General features: G+C 33.9%; 1 protein-coding gene across 8 annotated transcripts in view; it reads left to right on the plus strand.

Moving 5' to 3' along the window:
- Window positions 1-22661, plus strand: part of LOC149796283 (arf-GAP with Rho-GAP domain, ANK repeat and PH domain-containing protein 1-like) — a 300819-nt gene that overhangs the window by 245516 nt on the left and 32642 nt on the right. For 7 of the 8 annotated variants that reach the window (XM_089960924.1, XM_089960925.1, XM_089960928.1 and 4 more), the window contains 3 exons: window positions 3949-4023; window positions 4279-4305; window positions 12535-12643. In XM_089960924.1, coding sequence (XP_089817050.1) covers window positions 3949-4023; window positions 4279-4305; window positions 12535-12643 — 211 coding nt within the window. The remainder of the gene's footprint in view (window positions 1-3948; window positions 4024-4278; window positions 4306-12534; window positions 12644-22661) is intronic. The other variant, XM_089960927.1, reaches the window with a different exon arrangement.

Below are 22661 nucleotides of genomic sequence, written 5' to 3' on the forward strand. Positions count from 1 at the left end.
TCTGTATGAATGAGACATTTACCTTTTAAAAGTTTATCTGTATGAATGAGACATTTACCTTTTGAAGGTTTATCTGTATGAATGAGACATTCACCTTTTAAAAGTTTATCTGTATGAATGAGACATTCACCTTTTAAAAGTTTATCTGTATGAATGAGACATTTACCTTTTGAAGGTTTATCTGTATGAATGAGACATTCACCTTTTAAAAGTTTATCTGTATGAATGAGACATTCATCTTTTAAAAGTTCATCTGTATGAATGAGACATTTACCTTTTAAAAGTTTATCTGTATGAATGAGACATTTACCTTTTGAAGGTTTATCTGTATGAATGAGACATTCACCTTTTAAAAGTTTATCTGTATGAATGGGACATTTACCTTTTAAAAGTTTATCTGTATGAATGATACATTTACCTTTTAAAAGTTTATCTGTATGAATGAGACATTCACCTTTTAAAAGTTTATCTGTATGAATGAGACATTTACCTTTTGAAGGTTTATCTGTATGAATGAGACATTCACCTTTTAAAAGTTTATCTGTATGAATGGGACATTCACCTTTTAAAAGTTTATCTGTATGAATGAGACATTCACCTTTTAAAAGTTTATCTGTATGAATGAGACATTTACCTTTTAAACGTGTATCTGTATGAATGAGACATTTACCTTTTGAAGGTTTATCTGTATGAATGAGACATTCACCTTTTAAAAGTTTATCTGTATGAATGAGACATTTACCTTTTAAAAGTTTATCTGTATGAATGAGACATTTACCTTTTAAAAGTTTATCTGTATGAATGAGACATTCACCTTTTAAAAGTTTATCTGTATGAATGAGACATTTACCTTTTGAAGGTTTATCTGTATGAATGAGACATTCACCTTTTAAAAGTTTATCTGTATGAATGAGACATTTACCTTTTAAAAGTTTATCTGTATGAATGAGACATTTACCTTTTGAAAGTTTATCTGTATGAATGAGACATTCACCTTTTAAAAGTTTATCTGTATGAATGAGACATTCACCTTTTAAAAGTTTATCTGTATGAATGAGACATTTACCTTTTGAAGGTTTATCTGTATGAATGAGACATTCACCTTTTAAAAGTTTATCTGTATGAATGGGACATTTATCTTTTAAAAGTTTATCTGTATGAATGAGACATTTACCTTTTGAAGGTTTATCTGTATGAATGAGACATTCACCTTTTAAAAGTTTATCTGTATGAATGAGACATTTACCTTTTAAAAGTTTATCTGTATGAATGAGACATTCACCTTTTAAAAGTTTATCGGTATGAATGAGACATTCACCTTTTAAAAGTTTATCTGTATGAATGAGACATTTACCTTTTGAAGGTTTATCTGTATGAATGAGACATTCACCTTTTAAAAGTTTATCTGTATGAATGAGACATTCACCTTTTAAAAGTTTATCTGTATGAATGAGACATTTACCTTTTGAAGGTTTATCTGTATGAATGAGACATTCACCTTTTAAAAGTTTATCTGTATGAATGAGACATTCACCTTTTAAAAGTTTATCAGTATAAATGTGGTAATAACATTAACCTTTCAACTTCTAAAATGCAATATCATTCGTGTGGTCTGCAAAATAAGGAATCGCTGCAAGGTTCAGTTTTAGGGCCCTTTCTGTTTATCATATTTATAATTGACATGCTTTAATTCAAATATTGACCAGACGATCCAATCCTACTACCGGTATACATAGGTCAGGTTCCAATGTAAACAAAACTTTAAAGTTGAATATTGAAATTTTTTGATTTAACATATCCATTAAATGTCACTATCTAATGTCATCGGGTTAAAAGTTCAAGAATTTGTCCTCTGTCGGACAAAGTTCTGGAATCCTCTTTAGTAGCATAGTGATTGTAGATTGTCTCTTCCTTGTAAATGTCCTCTGATTGTATTTCCTTGGCTTCACTGTCATGTGTGGGTACTTATTTAGAGACTGCACTTGGGTTCTGTCAGTAACTCTTCGATCATACAGTTTGTGAAATCTGTGGAAAGCTTCAACTGAACACATGTGAATTGTGCAGCAAGGTCACAAAAAATAGACACCCCCCCACAGTTGATTGACCCTGACGAACTGCCAAACTCACAGCTTGATCAAAGGTTTGTCAGGTGGAAAATAAAGAGAGTGCTGCCTTTACAAGCTAAAAGGGATTAAGGTCATACTTTCAATCGATGTGCTTCCTTTACAAGCTTATCAGGTTACGTGCACTAGCAGAAAACTTGGGAAGTATCAGTTGGGAATGAAAATATCATAGAAAAGGAAAATACAACTTAGATCAAAACATTTATTGTACTAGCCATGCATAACCGATTGATTTTTTGGCCAGATCTGGTATTTTGAAGTTTCTCAAGAATATCAAATTGTTTCAGTACCCAACAATTATCAGAATAGGAAGACCGAAGTAACAGACTGACTTTGGATTCCTGGAAAAAGAACTCAGCAAGTAGAACATCAGTCCTTTCATTGGAATCTTTTGGAATTATTTTTAAATCACATATCAACAAGATATATATTTATATATAAAGAATACAAATCATATGGTGAATAAGTCCTTTCAAGTGCACTGGATCCAGCAAGGGATCACGTGTGTCAGGGATTGATTAAGATAAATATAATAAACTGACAACAAACAACATGAAACTGTTATCTAACTAGGTCAATACAAATATTGTTCCAGTATCAGCAGCAAGCTGAAATAAACTAGTTGACACATAATAAAGTTAAAAGGTTGAATTCACGTAGAAACAGCCATGTAAAGTTTCTCAAATATAACCATTTTTCTGTTTTATTTGTTTGTCTTGTCTATTTTTGTATTTGCCTTTGAAAAATTCTCATTAACTCATTCAGCTCCAGCAGCACTGTTATCAGTATCAGCAAGACTAAGCTGTGTCCAGCTGCTTGTGCCCCAGAAAGTTTTTACCTGTTTGGAAAAGTTTATAAACATCATGCCCATGCGTCCCCTCTTACCTTAATTTCTCTTCTTATATCCAATAAAAATCCACAAAATTTTCACCAATTATTCCAAATGAATTTGTCTACACTGTGATGTATTTTTTTCCCTATTTGTCCAAGTCTTTCACAACTTATTTATGCACTATTTATAAAATTATGTGCAACATTTTTAGAAATATGTCATCAGCCCTATCATCATCGCTATCAGCATCATTTTCTGACGATTCAGTCTCAAAAACTTCTAAGTCTCAATCTAAATCTCGCAAAATATCCAACTGCCGAACATATCTTTCCTCTGCTTGCTCAATATTATCGAGATCAAACCCGAGAAACTTCTCATTTTCGCTCATATTGTCATCAAAAATCACTTTCATCTGCCATCATTTATGATTTTTCATGAACAGAGCACATGTAGTGAAATTGCTCTCAATTAGTAACCCTTGGCTTTTAAGCAATTCAAATTTTCACAAACGAAAGTAAAATCATTTCTGATTGATTTAATATTGGTCTGATTCTTGGAAAACCCCATTTGTAACCAATCAGAGATGTTGTATCTAACACACATTCGCCACAACTGGAGATGGGATCGGCCATTGAATGCAGTAAACAAACCACGACTACAGGCGGGATCGGCCATTGAATGCAGAAACTGGATCACAGATGGGATCGGGGCCAAATGAGTTAAAGAGTCAAAAGCACTCAGGCTAGTTAGATACTAGGTTCACACTGTTCGTTGTCAGTTTATTGCATATATATATATATATATATATATATATATATATATATATATATATATATATATATATATATAATGAACTCATTTTACTTCCATCTTAATTGCCTCATTTTGTTTTGAGAGTCTCAAGGGGAGGATAGTTTATTTTAACTGAACTATCCTCATCAAATAAAGTTATTATTATTATTATTATTATTATTATTACTTTTATTATTATAGTCTGTGGATGAAGTAGACAATATCTTGATCACAGTGCATTACCTCCATCATTCAGGAAGTTCTGAGTCCATACATGTAAGTAAACATTTATCCAGAAGTTTATCTCTTTATTCTCACATATTTATAATTTAGTATTGTAGAAATTGTTAGGTAGCTTATATTGGTTACCAAAATTCTAAGTTGTTTGAAAGCATTTTTTGCTCTGAGTGTTTAAAGTTCAGAAAGCTGGTGATATTGCAGTTGATCATATTTGCACCACTTTACATTTCTAACTTCTGATTTTAAAAGGTGGAAAATGTATATGACTTTTTACCAATGTCTTTTGTACAGGGTGAGGAAAACAGCCAGTCCATGAAGGTAACATGCCTAGCTTGAATAGTTCTAGTCTGCTTTTAATGTACCAGATTCTCTGTGTCATAATACAGATATGTCATTTCAAGCAGGTCTAACATTTTATTATACTGTCACTGGACTTAATTTTTGTTTATCACATGGCCCAATGGATTAATATTACATCTTTTCAAAGTTATGCTTAGAATAGTCTTACATTTGGCATCCCGTGTGTCCAGAATTAATATTATTTGGAACAGAATATTCTGGTGACAATTGTCTCTTTTCAAATGATAAGCATTGCAGTATTTTATTTTCGTCAATTGGTCTAATTCACAATGTGTTTTGTGCCAGTATTGGTGACGGAAACCTTAGATGCAAAGAAATGCCAGACAGCGGTGTATATCAGGAGCTTCATATCTTTGAGGGATTTTTTATTTCAGTGATTTAATGGATTGAAACCAAGCTTTATATAATACTTTGCATTAAAAAGGCCTAGGTCATGTTTGATACTGTGTATAAGACTTTGCATTAAAAAGGCCTAGGTCATGTTTAATACTGTGTATAAGACTTTGCATTAAAAAGGCCTAGGTCATGTTTGATACTGTGTAAGACTTTAGATTAAAAAGGCCTAGGTCATGTTTAGGTCATGTTTGATACTGTGTAAGACTTTAGATTAAAAAGGCCTAGGTCATGTTTAGGTCATGTTTGATACTGTGTATAAGACTTTACATTAAAAAGGCCATTCTGTATGCTTTAGTATCTTGTGTTTTAATTTTTGCACACTTTTTTGGCATGTAGATATCAACAGATTAAAAAAAGTTACTAACTTAGTACTTACAAAGCACTTAATACTGTTCTGATTTGATCATTATGAAGAAAAAAGATCATTTGAAAGAACACTTTTATGAATTTTTCCTGTGTATTATGATTTCATGAGCCAAGTAAATTGTATGGTGTATCAGGAATGTTTTCACACCACATAAACTCTGCAGACCTTTTGGGACCACTCCAGTTGCCTAAGTGTTTAGAGTGTCTGCCTTGGATGCACGAGGTTATGGGTTCGAATCCCAGCTGAGTCATACCAAAGACTTATAAAAATAGCACTAACAGCTGCCTCGCTTGGTGCTCAACATTAAGAGGTTAGTGTTAGGACTGGTTGGCCTTGTATCATGATAATGTGACTGGGTGGAACACCATGCTATATGTATGTGGCATGATGCCCTAATGCTAGACACTGCCATGCTGCAGACATAGTAGCGATATGACAGAATTTATTTTTGAAGCTACATAAAAATCCAAATCACACAGACGCACACTATTACCTGCCACACTAGAGACATCATAGTGATAATTCTCAAATTGTTAAACCCATCATAGTGATATTACTCAAATTGTTAAAGCCACATTAAAAATCCAGAACACACACACACACACACATATCTAATTTCCTCAGACGACAGCAACATAGCTTATCCTATTTGGTAACTGCCGGATATTTCCATAAATTACCATAAGGTTCAGAGTTTATAGTTATATCCCTTTGCGCACATGTACACAGAAATTACACTGCTTGTTAAATCCATGTGAAAGGCAAATTTATGGTTGTCATTCTTTTCCTTTGCTTGATTTGTCATTGTAAATATTGTAAGCAGATGACATAGTATTTTCCTTTCATCCTTTTGCTTAAAATGGACTTGTCCAGGAATTGGAAATGACTGGAGAGCAGGGTCAACTTTTACACTGGAAACAGACCGCTCCGGTGGCCTAGTGGTTAGAGCATCCGCCTCGGATGCGGGAGGTCGTGGGTTCGATCCTTGGCCAAGTCATACCAAAGACTTACAAAAAATGGTACTAACAGCTACCTCGCTTGGCGCTCAGCATTAAGAGGCTAGTGTTAGGACTGGTCGGCCCGGTGTCAGAATAATGCGACTGGGTGGGACATCATGCTATATGTCTGCGGCATGATGCCCCAGTGCTAGACATCACTATAAACTGCCACATTGCAGACATCATAGCGATATGACTGAAAAATTGTTAAAGCTACGTTAAAAATCCAAATCACATCACATCACATCACACACTGGAAACTGCCATTTGGTATGAAATGCACAGACAACAATGGTGTTAGGGCCCCCCTGGTCATAATCTGGTTTGAAATTATAAATCAGTGAATGAACTAAATTTTCTGTACCTCTTTTATCTCATTTGCGCTTTTTATTTTTTAAATTCTTAAGTGTATTCAGAGTGGATCCCATTATGCATTTCCCGACTCCCATTTCAGGCAAAAATGACAGAAATCTCCAGGGTTAATGAGTTAAAGATGAAAGGAAAATTTAAACCTCTTAAACAAGTTTTAATAATCAGTACAAAAAAATAAAAAGGAATATTCAGATTTGCCTTAATAGAAGCAGGAAGTAACGCAAATACATTATTTGGACATTACATGTTGTTTTGAGATTGTCACATGGTGGGAGATATGATGATTCAAAGAATTACATAAAGTTGAGAGATAGCAGAAAATCATTTAGCTTCATTGAGCAAGGGACTGAAGTTTGTGCAGCTATACTAGAGGTAACTACAGTGTATGTATACTGTAATAACTTTTCAGATCAACATAATGTTTACTGTCGATGCATCAGTTTGGAGTGCCAGACTTTTTAAATACACATTTTACAACTTGACAATAGCAGTACATGCTATTTTATTACAACTTACTGAAAACTGGTCAAATTTGCAGAAAAAATCAACTGCCTGACTGAGACAATCTTGTTAGGGTTGCCAGGTCTGCTGTGTTGATGCACTTTCATAACATACTGTACAATATTGACATTGATGCACTTTAATTGTATACTGTAGAGTATGTACATTGCTGCATTTTCATAACATATGGTATGGTACCTACATTGAGTGCACTTTCATAACATACTATACAGTACCTACATTGATGCACTTTCATAGTATACTGTACAGTGTCTACATTGATTTGCTTTCATAACATACTGTACAGTACCTACATTGACGCAGTTTAGTTATATTATGTACAGTTTATATATTGCACTTTCATGACATATTGTACAGTACCTACATTGCTGCACTTTAATAACAGTACCTACATCATTGAACTTTCAAAGCATACTGTACAGCACCTATAATATATTGATGCACTTTCATAACATACTGTGCAGTACCTACATGTTGTGCATTTTCATTACTTCTGTGCAGTACCTACATTGATTCACTTTCTTAACATACTGCACAGTACCTACATGTCATGCATTTTCATTACTTTTGTGCAGTACCAACCTAGATGTACTTTCTTTATACTGAGTGGCTGAGTGGTCTAAAGCACTCACCATTCTAGATCACTGCCATCTCACCTCATTCTGTGTGGGTTCAAGTCTCAGGATCGGCCTGTGTGGGTATGCGAGAAAGCTTGCTAGTAGCTTCTCATGGGTCGGTGGTGGTTTTCCCCGGGTTCTTCCTCCACCATAAATACTGGCTGACTTGTATAGCCTATCTTGTGCTGAAAAATGGCATTAAACTCTTCAACAACCACAACTTTTTTTGCATACTGTACAATACCTACATTGAATGCATTTTCATTAATACTGTACAGTACCTACATTGATGCACTTTCTTTACATACCATACAGTACCTGTATTAAGAGCATTTCTGTCATTCACTGTTTTCTCACTTAGTCATTGAAAATGAAGGATGTTTAAATGTTTCATCAATCTTACAATGTATTTGTGTATACAAGTATTTTGTATAGATATGAAGAAGTTGTTTATATCTTCCCTTATAAAAGAAGGACATAACTGAAATAACAAACACCTGAAATTATTTATTTACAAAATACGGTGAAAGTGTAATGTATCTCCTGGAGAACATGATGGTGATGTAAAGGATGAACATAATATCCACATTATTTATCCTCTCTCTCTCTCTCTACATATATATATATATATACACACACACACACACACAATCACTTTTTGTTAGAAACCACCACATATATAGTTAATTTAGAAAAATTGTTTCTTTCTTTTTTGAAAATAAGTGTAGGAATAGAAAACGTTTTTGTAGAGATGTGTATTTTCATTTTTTTCCACATTAAATCATTCTTCTGTATTTTTGATGATGTAAGTCTAATTGTCATCAGTTATAAATTAATTCATAAAGTAAAGGTATGGGAAAATAATCTGGTGTTTTTGAAATCCTATTATATACTGTTATGAAGGAAATTTAATTTTTATAAATAAATAGTATGACAAAACTATTTAAGCATGGAAAGATAACACAAAAAAGTGAAATAGCAGTAAATCTGGACAGTTTTTATGGTACATTTAATAATTTATAGATGTTAATTGTTTCACATTTGATACAACTTGTTATTCCTCCAGTGAGTCTTATTTATATTCAGTTTCACAAATAACTGGCTGTACTTTAATTGTTGGGAAAAAAATGTCTAGCAAGAGCAATAGGGTGTTGAGATCCTGGTGTTATATATATAGATATCATGTATGTATACAACATATCAGTTCTTATAATAAAATTTTGTATCGCTTTCATATAACAAATTATAATGATCCTCACTTCTCCTGTAATGTTTTGATAGAAATAAATCAATGCTTACGTGATTTTACTTTCATGACAATTGATATTGTGCATTGAGAGATGAATAGACAATTCGATCTTTGTATGGCCTTAATACCAAGGCTTTAGGTAATATTATATAAAATGTTATTAAAAGAATTGATACGTTGTATACATATATTATATCCTTTATAAATATTTAATTGTATGTATGACTGTTTGTCTCTACATTATTATTTCACTATATATATATCATTTGTGTGGAAATGGTGGAAATATTTCAGAAGACAACATTAAGGCAAACAAATTAAGTACTTGATTAAAACTAGTTATCTGTGTGAGAAGATAAGGTTTCATAGGGCACCATCTGTAGTAGTGGATTATTTTCTGTAACTAGCTTTGCTTCCTGGAAAGTTCCTTTCTTGACATTCATATTTTGTTCTTTCCCTTTATTTTAAGCTTCATTTTTATTCGGAATAATTTTGCTTCTCTGTCAGTCCCAAAATGTAATGCATTTATATTCTCTGTGTGGCATTAATTTTGTGTTTTACTTTATTGTCCCCTGAAGAAATATAAGGAAACTTTGTTATTTTTCACCAGGTTATTTTCCACCTTTAGTGTCATTATATAATATTTGTTTTGTTTGTTTGCATTCATGTATTTCTTTTTTGCTTGTTGGAATCTGGGTTGCTGACTGTGTATGTATATATACAAATATTGATATGGTTTCCCAACATCTTGAGCTAAATAAACTCTTCATCATGGGAGTCTATAAGTTACATATACAGAACAAATAGTTAACGCAAAATCTAAGAAAAGTTCAGGACTCCTAATGTTCAAATCACTCTGGGAATTTGCTAATAAATAAAATACATGTGTGTGCATTTAACTCAGGTTTTACACCTTTTCACCACAGTGGGTCACTCTGACCCATATTTTATATTTCAGTGACTTGGGTTCAACAATGAGTTCCAGGTTTATTTCACATTGTACTGTTAAAGCTGAAATTATCAAACTGGATAATTATATGCATCTGTGGTAATACCACTAGATGATTGTATGCATTTATGGTAATACCACTAGATGATTGTATGCATTTATGGTAATACCACTAGATGATTTTATGCATTAATGTTAATACCACTAGATGATTGTATGCATCCTAATATCACTAGATAATTATGTGCATCTATGGTAATGCCACTAGATGATTGTATGCTTCTGTGGTAATGCCACTAGATGATTGTATGCTTCTATGGTAATTCCACTAGATCATTGTATGCATCTATGGTAATACCACTAGATGATTGTATGCATCTGTGGTAATACCACTAGATGATTGTATGCATCTATGGTAATACCACTAGATGATTGTATGTATCTATGGTAATGCCACTAGATCATTGTATGCACCTATGATAATACCACTAGATGATTGTATGCATCTGTGTTAATACCACTAAATAATTGTATGTATCTATGGTAATGCCACTAGATGATTGTATGTATCTATGGTAATGCCACTAGATGATTGTATGTATCTATGGTAATGCCACTAGATGTATGCATCTATGGTAATGCCACTAGATCATTGTATGCATCTGTGTTAATACCACTAGATAATCACATGCATCTATGGTAATGCCACTAGATCATTGTATGCATCTGTGTTAATACCACTAGATAATCACATGCATCTATGGTAATGCCACTAGATCATTGTATGCATCTGTGTTAATACCACTAGATAATCACATGCATCCATGGTAATGCCACTAGATCATTGTATGCATCTGTGTTAATACCACTAGATAATCACATGCATCTATGGTAATGCCACTAGATCATTGTATGCATCTGTGTTAATACCACTAGATAATCACATGCATCTATGGTAATGCCACTAGATCATTGTATGCATCTATGATAATACCACTAGATAATTGTTTGTATCTTTGTTAGTACCACTAGATGATTGATTGCATCTTAATAGCACTAGATAATTATATGCATCTATGGTTATCCCACTTGATGATTGTATGCATCTATGTTAATACTACTAGGTAATTGTATGCATCTATGTTAATATTACTTGATGATTGTATGCATCTGTGTTAATCCCACTAGATGATTGTATGCATCTATGGTAATACCACCAGATAGTTGTATGCTTCTATGGTAATACCGCTACATGTGAGGCCCCAACTGCAGTGGTTATTCGGCGTCATTACTGACGCCTGCTTGTAATACTTGCTTTAACTCTTGGATTACTGTAATTTCATCCAGTACAATCTGGCTTGCTGGTGATGATAATGAAAATAGTTTCTGAAGCATATTTTAAGAACAGTAATTTTAAAATAAATCCTTACAATTATCCTCTGGTTTTTATCAACATCTTATACTTTGGTACAATAGAAAATTATGTTTATTTACACTGATCTGTGTATGTATGGATGGATGGATGGATGGACGGGGATGGATGGATGTATGTGTGAGGCTTAATGCCATGTCAGTACAATATTGGATATATGCTGCCAATTCAAAATAAAGTTTTAAATATGTGAAGATACCCCCACCCCCTCAAATGTAACCAAAAGCATTTTGGTTGCAAAGATGCCAACATTTCATTGTCAAGATAGCTTTAGTCTGGATTTATTATATGCATGGCAGATAAGGTCTACAATGACGAAAACAATGAGATGATAGATGTAATTGTTGATTACACTGTAGTTATTGCTTTTATTAAAAGGGTACAAAACATCACTGTCATGCAGAAACTTTAATATTATGCATACCTTCACCAAAATATTGCACAAATGTCTTTAGGCACTGTCTCTTTGATAACTAGTTTGTGTATTTAGGCACTGTCTCTTTGATAACTAGTTTTTGTTTTTAGGCACTGTCTCTTTGATAACTAGTTTGTGTCTTTAGGTGCTGTCTCATTGAAAACTAGTTTGTGTGTTTAGGCACTGTCTCTTTAATAACTAGTTTGTGTGTTTAGGCACTGTCTCTTTAGTAACTAGTTTGTTTTGTTTAGGCACTGTCTCTTTACTAATTAGTTTGTGTATTTAGGCACTGTCTCTTTAATAACTAGTTTGTGTGTGTAGGCACTGTCTCTTTGATAACTAATTTATTTCTTTGGGACTGTCTCTTTGATAGCTAGTTATGTTCAGAGTTTGACACCACAAGGGCAGTGGATTATGGTGCCCATAGTTGGAACATTTGGGGTCTCAATGGGTGGGTATGATAGTTGAATCTCAAAGTTGGGGTCTCGATGGGTTGGTATTGTAATTGAATCTCAGAGTAGTTTTGTCTAGCCATTACTCCAATAAATACTCCAAGAATAAAACATCAGACTCCAAAAAGGTATTATGCTATGGCTTGTGGATAATGGGTTGAATCTTATTTTGGAGCCAAAAGTCATTGCTGTTTAAACATTAACTTTTGGTTAACAGAATGCAGCTATATACCTTTATACATGTACTATGAATTATCATGTAAAAATATTCAAATGTGTTGGGTGATGTCAAGAAAATTAACTTTTATGACTATTTAAAAACCTAGCAATGAATATATTTTTGTTTAAGAATATACGATTTTTCTCTCTCACTTACTTGCAATGAAATCCCATTCACTATGTTCGCCTCCTGTTGCAGATATCCAATAAAACTACAGCGGAGGACATCGTAAAGATGATGAGGTCCAAATTAAATATCCAATCAGGCTGCTGGTATCTTCATGAAGTATTGTGCAATGGTTCCATGGGTAAGAGACAGCTGTACTTTCATGTTATAGAAGAGAGCTATGTTTAGTACCCTTTTTGTCCGCATTGATAAAAGCATATAGATACATACAACATCATGGAGTTTCTAACATTCCCCTAGGTCCTAGGCAACTGTTTGGAGGTGGTTTCATGTGCTTCCCCCTGTGGTGCGCATCGTAGGTGCTAATTTTATACATACTTTAGTTATTTATTTTTAGTTAAATGCAAGCTGTTTTGCACACTGTATGAATACTGTCACACCAGAAATAATGAAACTAGGTGAGAAGATGCATTTTGATAAGTACTTAACCTTCACCACAAAATTAGGTTATTGTGACCCATATTTTATGCTGCAATCCATGCTTCCAAATGTATGTCACAGTTGGAAGTATGCTATCAAAGAATACAAATCCTACAACCAGAACACAGCAGAAAAGAATCTGTTAGACTGACTTTAATGTTTATCACAAAGTGATGAATAGATGGACAAGAAATGACTATTAACAGTTTTAAAACTGACCAATTAGAAAGTTATTATTGCTTGTCCTAGAATTGGAACAAAACAGCATAAACAGGTAATCAGGGTAGCATAATTGCCCAGAGGGAAAACATAACAACTGAAACACATTATCCTGGCTCAAGGTCAAACACATTATCCTGGCTCAAGGTCAGTGTAGCATGAAGTCCCACCCAGTCACATTATCCTGACACCAGGCCAACCAGTCCTAACACTAACCTCTTAATTCTGAGCGCCAAGCGAGGCAGCTGTTAGTACCATTTTTGAAAGTCTTTTATATGACTCGGCTGGGGATTGAACTCAGGACCTCCCGCATCCAAGATTGATGCTCTGTATGAAATGAAACCTGCCATATGTTTTATGTAGTTGACCAAAGGCCTTGGTACATAATATGAAATTAAACCTGCCATATGTTTTATGCAGTTGACCAAAGGCCTTGGTCCATGGTATGAAATTAAACCTGCTATGTGTTTTATGTGGTTGACCATGGCCTTGGTCCATTTTCTGAAATGTAACCTGCTATGTGTTTTATGTGGTTGAACAAGGCAACCATCAAGTGATGTACATTTCACTGATTCCACCGAATCTGCAAGAGTGAATATTTTTGTTTATAATGATATCTGTTCATTGATCTGTGCTAACTCTATCACAGTTTTCATATGAGACTTCATGCTATGTTGCATAAGGTATGATACAAAAGAACTGTTGCTAACACAAGCCAAAAGATGTAATTAACAGTTTTCTTCTTCAAATACATCACCCAATCATAATACCTTAAGCAGTCTACTAGTACCTTGCAATTCCAGTCCTCCCAGGCTAAAACATTTTAGATTGAAAACTAAATGTTACCTGCCCACCTAGGTGGCATTTGGATAGAGAGATCTCCACTTGAGTGATAGAGTGATCTCCCATTGATACAGGGATTGGTGCCAAGTTCCATGAATTCTTCAGTTAGTTCTTTCACTTGTGTTGAGTAGCATGCTCTGTACAGACAGAGAGGCCTCACAGTCCACATAAAAGCATTTTGGAAGTTTTCTACCTTAAAGCAAGTTGAAGGAGTGTTCTCTTCAAGGGAAGTATACTCCATCTATAAATTCTCACCTTTTCTGTTCTTTCTTTCTTTGACAACAGCATTTCTGACTTCTCAATGTTGTCTCTGCTGTCCTCACACGCTTAGTCACCTTTGGTATGTACCTGCACAGGTCACAAAGGCATCCCCTCACATTGCTATAATTGTATTTAATTCTTTACTTTCTGTGAGTACTAAGTACTCTCCCAATGAAGCCTGATAAACTGCCTGCCTTCTAGAGGTTCGTTTGTAGACTAAACCCCAGAGCATCATAATTCTTACCAGAGTGTGAGCTACTTGTGTTTTTGCACTTGCTGTCTACATTTTCTTTATCAACTTTGTCCTTTGCAAACTATGTAATATAGTGAGAAATAAAATTGTAAACACTCACCAAAGATTATTCTGGAAGTTACATTACAATAAAAATGATATGTACTCCATGAATGCCTTCATTTCTGCAACTGAAATAGGTGACCACTTCACGTCAGGCTTCTCACTATGTTTTCAGCATGTCTGTGAATATTTCTTTGGGAAGAAAAATAATTGTAAAAGAAATCTCCCCTGCATTTTTATCAAAGTGAAATGTTAGCCCTGAATCTGCTTTATAATCACCCTCATATACCAGCTCCACATGGTCCGACAATACAATATTATCGTGTGTTTTATCCTCCGATTCAGATTAATCTGAAATGTTAGGTGTCAAAACAGGACTTATACTAATGTTTGATCATTCATTAAAGTTGATGTAATTTACAATGTCATCACTGTCAGTGCCTTCAGAACTTATTCGGAATCATCTGAGTACATGAACGTTGCCATTTTGTTTCACTTTCACAACTGACTTCATTTTCAGTGGAAATTCCCACTTATAAACTACTAGGAGAACACTTTCATCATTTTATGTAAGGACTTTTATACAGCTAAATACTGTTTTATACAGCTAAAGGACTGTTTTATACAGTTAAATAATAGACTTGGATGTTTTATACAGCTAAATAATAGACTTGGATGTTTTATACAGCTAAATAATAGACTTGGATGTTTTATACAGCTAAATAATAGACTTGGATGTTTTATACAGCTAAACAGTAGACTTGGATGTTTTATACAGCTAAATAATAGACTTGGATGTTTTATACAGCTAAACAATAGACTTGGATGTTTTATACAGCTAAATAATAGACTTGGATGTTTTATACAGCTAAACAATAGATTTGGATGTTCACAATTTCATCCAGTGCATTAAGATAAATATCTGTATGCATATCGTGGGTTTCCCAGTCCTTGGCTGGAAACAGGTACATGTCAACAGCCCGTATGAAATTTTCCACATGGATTGGATATGGAATCCATACCATACATACTTCTACAGAAACATCCGTATGGAGCTGAACCACTCTTATGGATTTCAGTATATCCATATGGAAATGTTATGGATACCTTACATACTCAGTATGGAAATGTTATGGATACCTTACATACTCAGTATGGAAATGTTATGGATACCTTACATACTCAGTATGGAAATGTTATGGATACCTTTACATACTCAGTATGGAAATGTTATGGATACCTTTACATACTCCATATGGAAATGTTATGGATACCTTACATACTCCGTATGGAAATGTTATGGACTCCTTACTTATTCTGTAAGGAAAATCCCATGGAATATGCAGATTAGTCCATGAGATCTGTAGGTTGTCCATATGGAATAAAATTAAAATTCCATATGGAATTTGGCAATAATCTATATGGAATTTGTGAATAATCCATATGGAATCTGACAATACTCCATATGGAATTTGTGAATAGTCCATATGGAATTGGCAAATATACCATATGGAATTTATAAATGGTCCATATGGAATTTGTAAATAGTTCATATGGAATTTGGTAACAGTTCATCCCGTACGAAATTTTCCAGGCATACTTAAAGCGGCTTTCAGACGAGTTTTTTAAGCGCTTTCTGCCTAAATCATAAAAAAATCTGCTTCAGATTTCTATTAAACTGCCAAATGATTCTTAAACATGATTGGGAATCAATGATAAATATTCACAATAATTTTTTAAATGGGTCATACATTTTATTTTGACAGACATTATCAAATAAGATTTAGGTTTTTCTTCTCATTTTCTTTCTCGCATATAAACTTAATCCATGATGGCATCACTTAAGTCTTTTTCATTTCACTGAAAAGTTGGTGAGATTTCACAAATATTTGATTAAAACTTTTGTGAGATTTCACTAAAACTTTGATCAATATATAGTATTTTACTGAAGTTTCAATAGTTTTTCTGAAAGAAGGTTTCAAATTAATAATGAGTATGAATTAAACAGGACTTTATTAACATGGTGATATTAAGTTTGCATGAATTTTTTTTTACAGTTGTTGTAATTATATGACATCCAAGGCAAGAGATATGGGAGTTAATAATAATAATAATGTTAATAATAATAATGACTTCATTTAGAGAAGGTAACTCACTTCCATAACTAATCTACCTTGAGGCCTTCTATCTGTTACGTACAATATATACAGTATATACAACATGATGTGAAGAATCTGGCTCGACACTAAATAATTAAGTAATTTTAAAAATCAAAGTATCAAGCCTGAAACTTATGCACAGGCATCTGTGAACACATAAACATACATAAAATATAAAATATTAATCTACATTGAAAAATTCAACTGGGAAAATAATGCAAAATTACAGAAAAGCATTCATTTGAGACATTGATTATGAAAAGAAGAAATGCTACGAGCCTCTCTTATGCCACTTGTACTGCAGACTTGATTTTTGATTAATGTACAAACTATGATGTGTTGTGGTCTCTTGAAGTAGTCCTTGTTCCATAAGCTGCTGTGACAAACGTTTATCATGATATAATTACTCTTATTTTACACTGAATTCTAACACACCAAGAATATTTTGATAATATACAATGATTCATTGGGCAAGTAAAAAATTTTGACCAATCAGAAAGCCCTTTACAGCAATCATCTTTTAAATAATAAACAGAACAAAATACTTATTAGAAGGCTCATTGTAGAATGGGACTGGATAGAGCATTATTTAAAAAAAAGTTTCGGAGACGATATTAAAAAATGGGTCCGTAGCGAGAAAAATGAGATTCAGGTCAGGAAAAAAGCGAAATTCTGTTTTAAAATGGAAAACAAGAAAACTTTTTGAGGGCAGTTAAATCCAGTTAAGTTAAACAAAAATACAACAACAACAAAAAATTTAAAAAAGAAATGTAACAAGGAAGGATGTGGAAAGAAGTTATTGTGCCCAAAATAAACAATAAAATTACAGCTATCAGAAACAGGAAATATAAATGTTGCTGAAAATCATTCAAATTGTACAAGAAACAAAATATAAATTTTATTATATCTTATTGATATTTTTTATTGAAACGTCAGTGATATTACAATCACAAAATATCACTATATTTTCAGAATTTTTGACAAACTCTTCAGTGAAATTTCAATCACTAATTCCCACTGATATTTTCAGAAATTTTGGTAAAATCTCCTAAAATACCATATTTTTGTGAAAAAGGACATTTGAGTGAATGTCAAAAATATTTCACTGTGATTTTGCTGAAATTTCAGTCACATTTTCACTAGGGTATGATTTTTGTAGAGCATATTTTAATAGGAAGCCAAAAAATTATTTTTCAGAATAAACATCAGATCAAGCCCAAAATCCACCTTGCACCAAATTTTTTAAGTCCAAAGATTCCACTATGATTGTACTACCAGATATTAATATTCTGATCATTTTGACATTTTCTCTACTTTTCTGGTCATTTCTTTGTCTGTTTTTAAACATCTGTGGAAATAAATTAAAGAAAACTGACATGCATGTGTTTTCTTCAAATTTATATGAGTATATATTTATCCTTCCACATCAGCTACACTGACATATACATGTACTCTAACTCCCACCAATATTTCTATTTGAATCAGATAGTCTAAGTTATTAATTCTTCAGAAAGTATTTTCCATGATGCTATAATACATGAGCCTTCTTTCCATATGGAAAAAAGTGCTTATGGATTAAAGTTGCAACTTCATTCCATATGGAATTTTCACTTGCTGTGAAGTACTGATGGAATTGATACGGAATAAATTATCTGATTCCATAAGTTTTTCAGTCCATATCTCTTCCATATGGATTCCTGAAGTATTCCGTATGTACTCCATGAGAAATTTCTGTACAGGAGGAATAGAGGGAGTATTATTAGCAACTTATATATGTGTCTCTGGGGATCCAAGGCTATTTTTAACATCAAATATATGTGTTAGCAGAGGTTAAAGAGGTAATAGGTGCAGGTCTGGTGTGTTTCATTAAAAGTCATCGTATTGCTGTATAATTTCCATTATTGTCAGATAAGAACAGGTAAGTTTTCTCTATTAATCTAGTATCCACTTCCTAATTATATGTATGACACTACTAATTTTACCTGTATAGGCCTTCATTTGGCCTTTCCTACAGGTAACATTGTCTTAAGATTGATATTATAGCATCCACTTTGTAAGTATCATTAATGAGGCTTCAGTGCATTTTTATGTGCATGTATATTCTGCTATGGTGGGATACATACAGGTAAGTCTATACATTATTCATTCATTTTACCTGTATGAGCAGTCAGTTGGCCTTTCCTACAAGTAACTTATTTGTCTGAATTGATATTTTAGCATCCATTTTATAAGAATTAATAGTGATGCTCAAATACTCTACCAGTAAGTATTAATTGAGATGCTAAAATACTCACCTTTACAGGCCAGTAAGTATTAATTGAGATGCTAAAATACTCACCTTTACAGGCCAGTAAGTATTAACAGAGATGCTCAAATACTCACCTATACAGGCCATGTGTACCCTTTCAATGATAATTGTCGTAGTGTATATCTCTGCACAGACACTCTGAAGTTCATAATGCAGGGCATGTGCTATGTTACACCTGTATATATTGTATGCTCGATTTTTGTCTTACAGATTTAGACAAGACCAGACTGACAAGCACTCTTTATGTGCAGCTTACTGTGGTTGTCATTCCATAGATACATGTCTTGCTTGCATATTATGTACAGAAGTCAATGGGCAGCAATTCAATGGTTAATAAAGGGAATGGCATAGAATTACACCTTGGGGGAATGAGACCATCATCAATTTTCACACTAGGGTTCAAAACCATATCACTTGCTGGGGAGTGAGATAGTGAGTAAAAATGGTCTCGGTTGCTGTCACATATGTCATTCTTATGGACTGGCTACATGGATCAAAATCAGTAATACCTCATCGCAGCCTCAAGAACTGAAAAACATCATTCCCAACAAGGTGACCTTGTTCTGTCATGACTGGACTCTGTTATATACCATTGATCACAAAAGGCCATGACCACAATCAATCATACAGTATCAGCCACCAGAAGAATGAACTTTGTCCAGTTTCTTGACTCACACTAGGCACTTCCTACATACAATGGCCATCTTAGTGCCTCAGCACCCAAGAACTCAGTTTCATGAACCCAGTTTATACAGCAACAGAACCACATGGTAATGGAGTTCTCTTTCTGTCTGACAATTCCACTTTGGTGACTTATCTCAAATGGCAAGGTGGAGCCAAGTTCCCAGACCTTTACATTATTGTTTGGGATTTTCTAAAGTGGAATCTTCAGTAACAAATTCATGTCCAAGTTCATCATATTCCAGGACAATTAAATCTGCCGACTCATTTTTCTCAGAAGAATAAAAAAATAATGGTCTCTTCATCCCTTGGTCTTCACTCAGTATGTGCCCAATGGGATCAACTAATGGTGGACATATTTGTGACAAGGTGGAATGCCTCATCATTACTGGATCTAAAGGCCTGGATAGTTGATGCTATTCTATTGATTGGAATGGTCTGGATCCTACACTTATCGTCCAACACCTCTGGGTTCAAAGGTAGTACAGAAAGCAAGAGAATCAGATTGTTGCCTCCTCCTGATTACTCTACTCAAATGGGGAACAATCCTTGGTCAACAACCTCAGAAATCTCATAACAGAATCTCTAGTAAATTGGGTTGTTCTCTCTTCTGCTCAAACAACCATCACTGATGGCTGGTGTTTCATCCCAACACAGAGTTGCTGAACCTTCATGTCTGGGGCTTATTAAACAAGCCATAAGGAACAAGAGTTCTTACAACCAGTCATGGGAAAATTGCTACATGGACATCCACTTTAAAGGTGTATGAAGTCAATGGAATATCTTCACACAGTGTTGTGCACAAAAATACTTTATTCCACTGCAGGCATCAATAGCTAACTACCTACTGAAACTCTTTGACGAGAAACAGTTTGCACCAATCACAAAAATGGGCTACCATTCCAAGATCACTGACATCTGGAAATCAGACAAAACTAAGACCTGTCTGATCTGTCCAGTTTTATTTACATATGTCCAAAGATGTTCTTAACCCAAAATGAAATTTATTATAGATACTGATATGGCTGAACACGACACTATTTTTTGAACTGCTCTCAAGAGCTTCATTGGCCTTTCCTACAGGTAACATTGTCTTAAGATTGATATTATAGCATCCACTTTGTAAGTATCAATAATGAGGCTTCAGTGCATTTTTATGTGCATGTATGGTAATACCTCCTATAAGAAACCTGCTTTCTCACTGCATTAGTGAAAGGCAGGCAGAATCAGTGATATCCATGATCTATCAGTGGACCCAAACTACTTGCACTTCCAGCAAGATATGTCAGTCATGTTGACCAGTGCTTTCAACAGGATTATGTTCATGGGGAATCAGACTTTTGGTAAAGAATTCCTGTTTACTCTGGACATCTCATCTTGAGTCATCCACATGACCCAGAGTTTACTTAAGAAGGACCGAGCCATTGCATTGAGGGAGGTTATGCCTCTTCTAACCCCTCAAAGAGGGAAAGGAAGATCTATCAGTAGAGACTTTCATCCTAGTCAAATTGATTTATTCATTCTGCTTAATGGAAAATAACCCCACACCAAAGGAAGTTGCTTTGCATCTTGGCTCATGAAGTTAGGGCAATCACCACAAACATTGCATTTGAGTGAAATTGTTCTCTGTTATTATCCATGCCATGAGATGTACCATATTTACTGTAAATATTGTAACACAATAATATAGTTTTCTTCCTGTCCCTAGAACTTACGGTGAAACTTTTTTTGAACTAGGTCATATGTTCCAAGAAACAAAATAAATTTGTATTGAATTTGCACATGCCCCCTTGCACATTGCCATAAAATAGATAAAACGCTTATTGCATAATAATAAGAAAGAAACTAACCTTGTATTGTTATCATTTATTCCTTTTTTAATCATGAGCATTAAAGAATAAATTATATCCACGTACTCAATATAGGTAGCATAGGCTTCCAAACTGTAGCGTTTATCACTTGTGTCCAATAACACATGACACAGTGTTTATTGACATGAACACTGAGAAACAATTTGTGTTTGGTTGCACTCAAAGGTTTGAATATGTTATCTGACTAAAAACTGGATCCAACAAAATCACAAGCGAGAGGGAAATAATCAACCGATTGTTTGAAGACAACTGCCATTCACGCATGACACAGTGTTAGTACAAAATAACCCAAGATTTAATTATATCCATGTCAACTATATGACAGTATCTCGCAAATAAAAATCATATTTTGAAAGTTCATTCACCTGAGTGCAAGTGACAATCTTTTCGCTAGCTTGGTTACAAAAAGTATCATTAAAGCAAGTTATCGCTGTGTATACTACTTACCCACAATACCCATTTGTATTATAACTTCAGATGCCAAGCTCATAGAAGCCCAGATGGTGAATAAACACAACTGGCAGCAAGCAGTAAACTCATTATTTCAACTTACCGACAGGACATCAAAGACAAAGGTTATTTTTATTACAAAGCAAGCTGACCTCAGAATCTGACTATGGATACTTTGAAGGCTTTTTGTTTTTAAAGATATCAATACAGAGGTTATTTTATTAGAAAACAAGCCAACCTCAGAAGCCGACTCTAGACTCTAGATTCTTTTAAGTGTGCCAATATTTTTTTTTTTATATCCAAAGATAGCTGAGATATGAAGCCAACTTTGGTTCCTTGTCACTGGTATTCACAGTAATTTTGAAAATAAATTGAAACAATTTTAAAAGTGACACAATATAGTGCTGTATGCACAGACATTGATGACCCAGCATCACCCAGAACATTTTGAGAAAATAAAACCATTTTATGAATTCATGAAAGCCAGAAGAGAAGCAGATGATTTTGCCGATAATATGATCATTAACATGGATGAAATTCCATTGTACTCTCATTCCTGGATGTACTGATGATAAGATTGGGGTATAAGGTATGAGAATTAGCATGACTGGTGCAATTTTTTTTTTAAATCT

The sequence above is a fragment of the Sinohyriopsis cumingii genome, chromosome 6, assembly GCF_028554795.1.
Source record: "Sinohyriopsis cumingii isolate HCF-2022 chromosome 6, ASM2855479v2, whole genome shotgun sequence".
Taxonomy (NCBI): Eukaryota; Metazoa; Mollusca; class Bivalvia; order Unionida; family Unionidae; genus Sinohyriopsis; species Sinohyriopsis cumingii.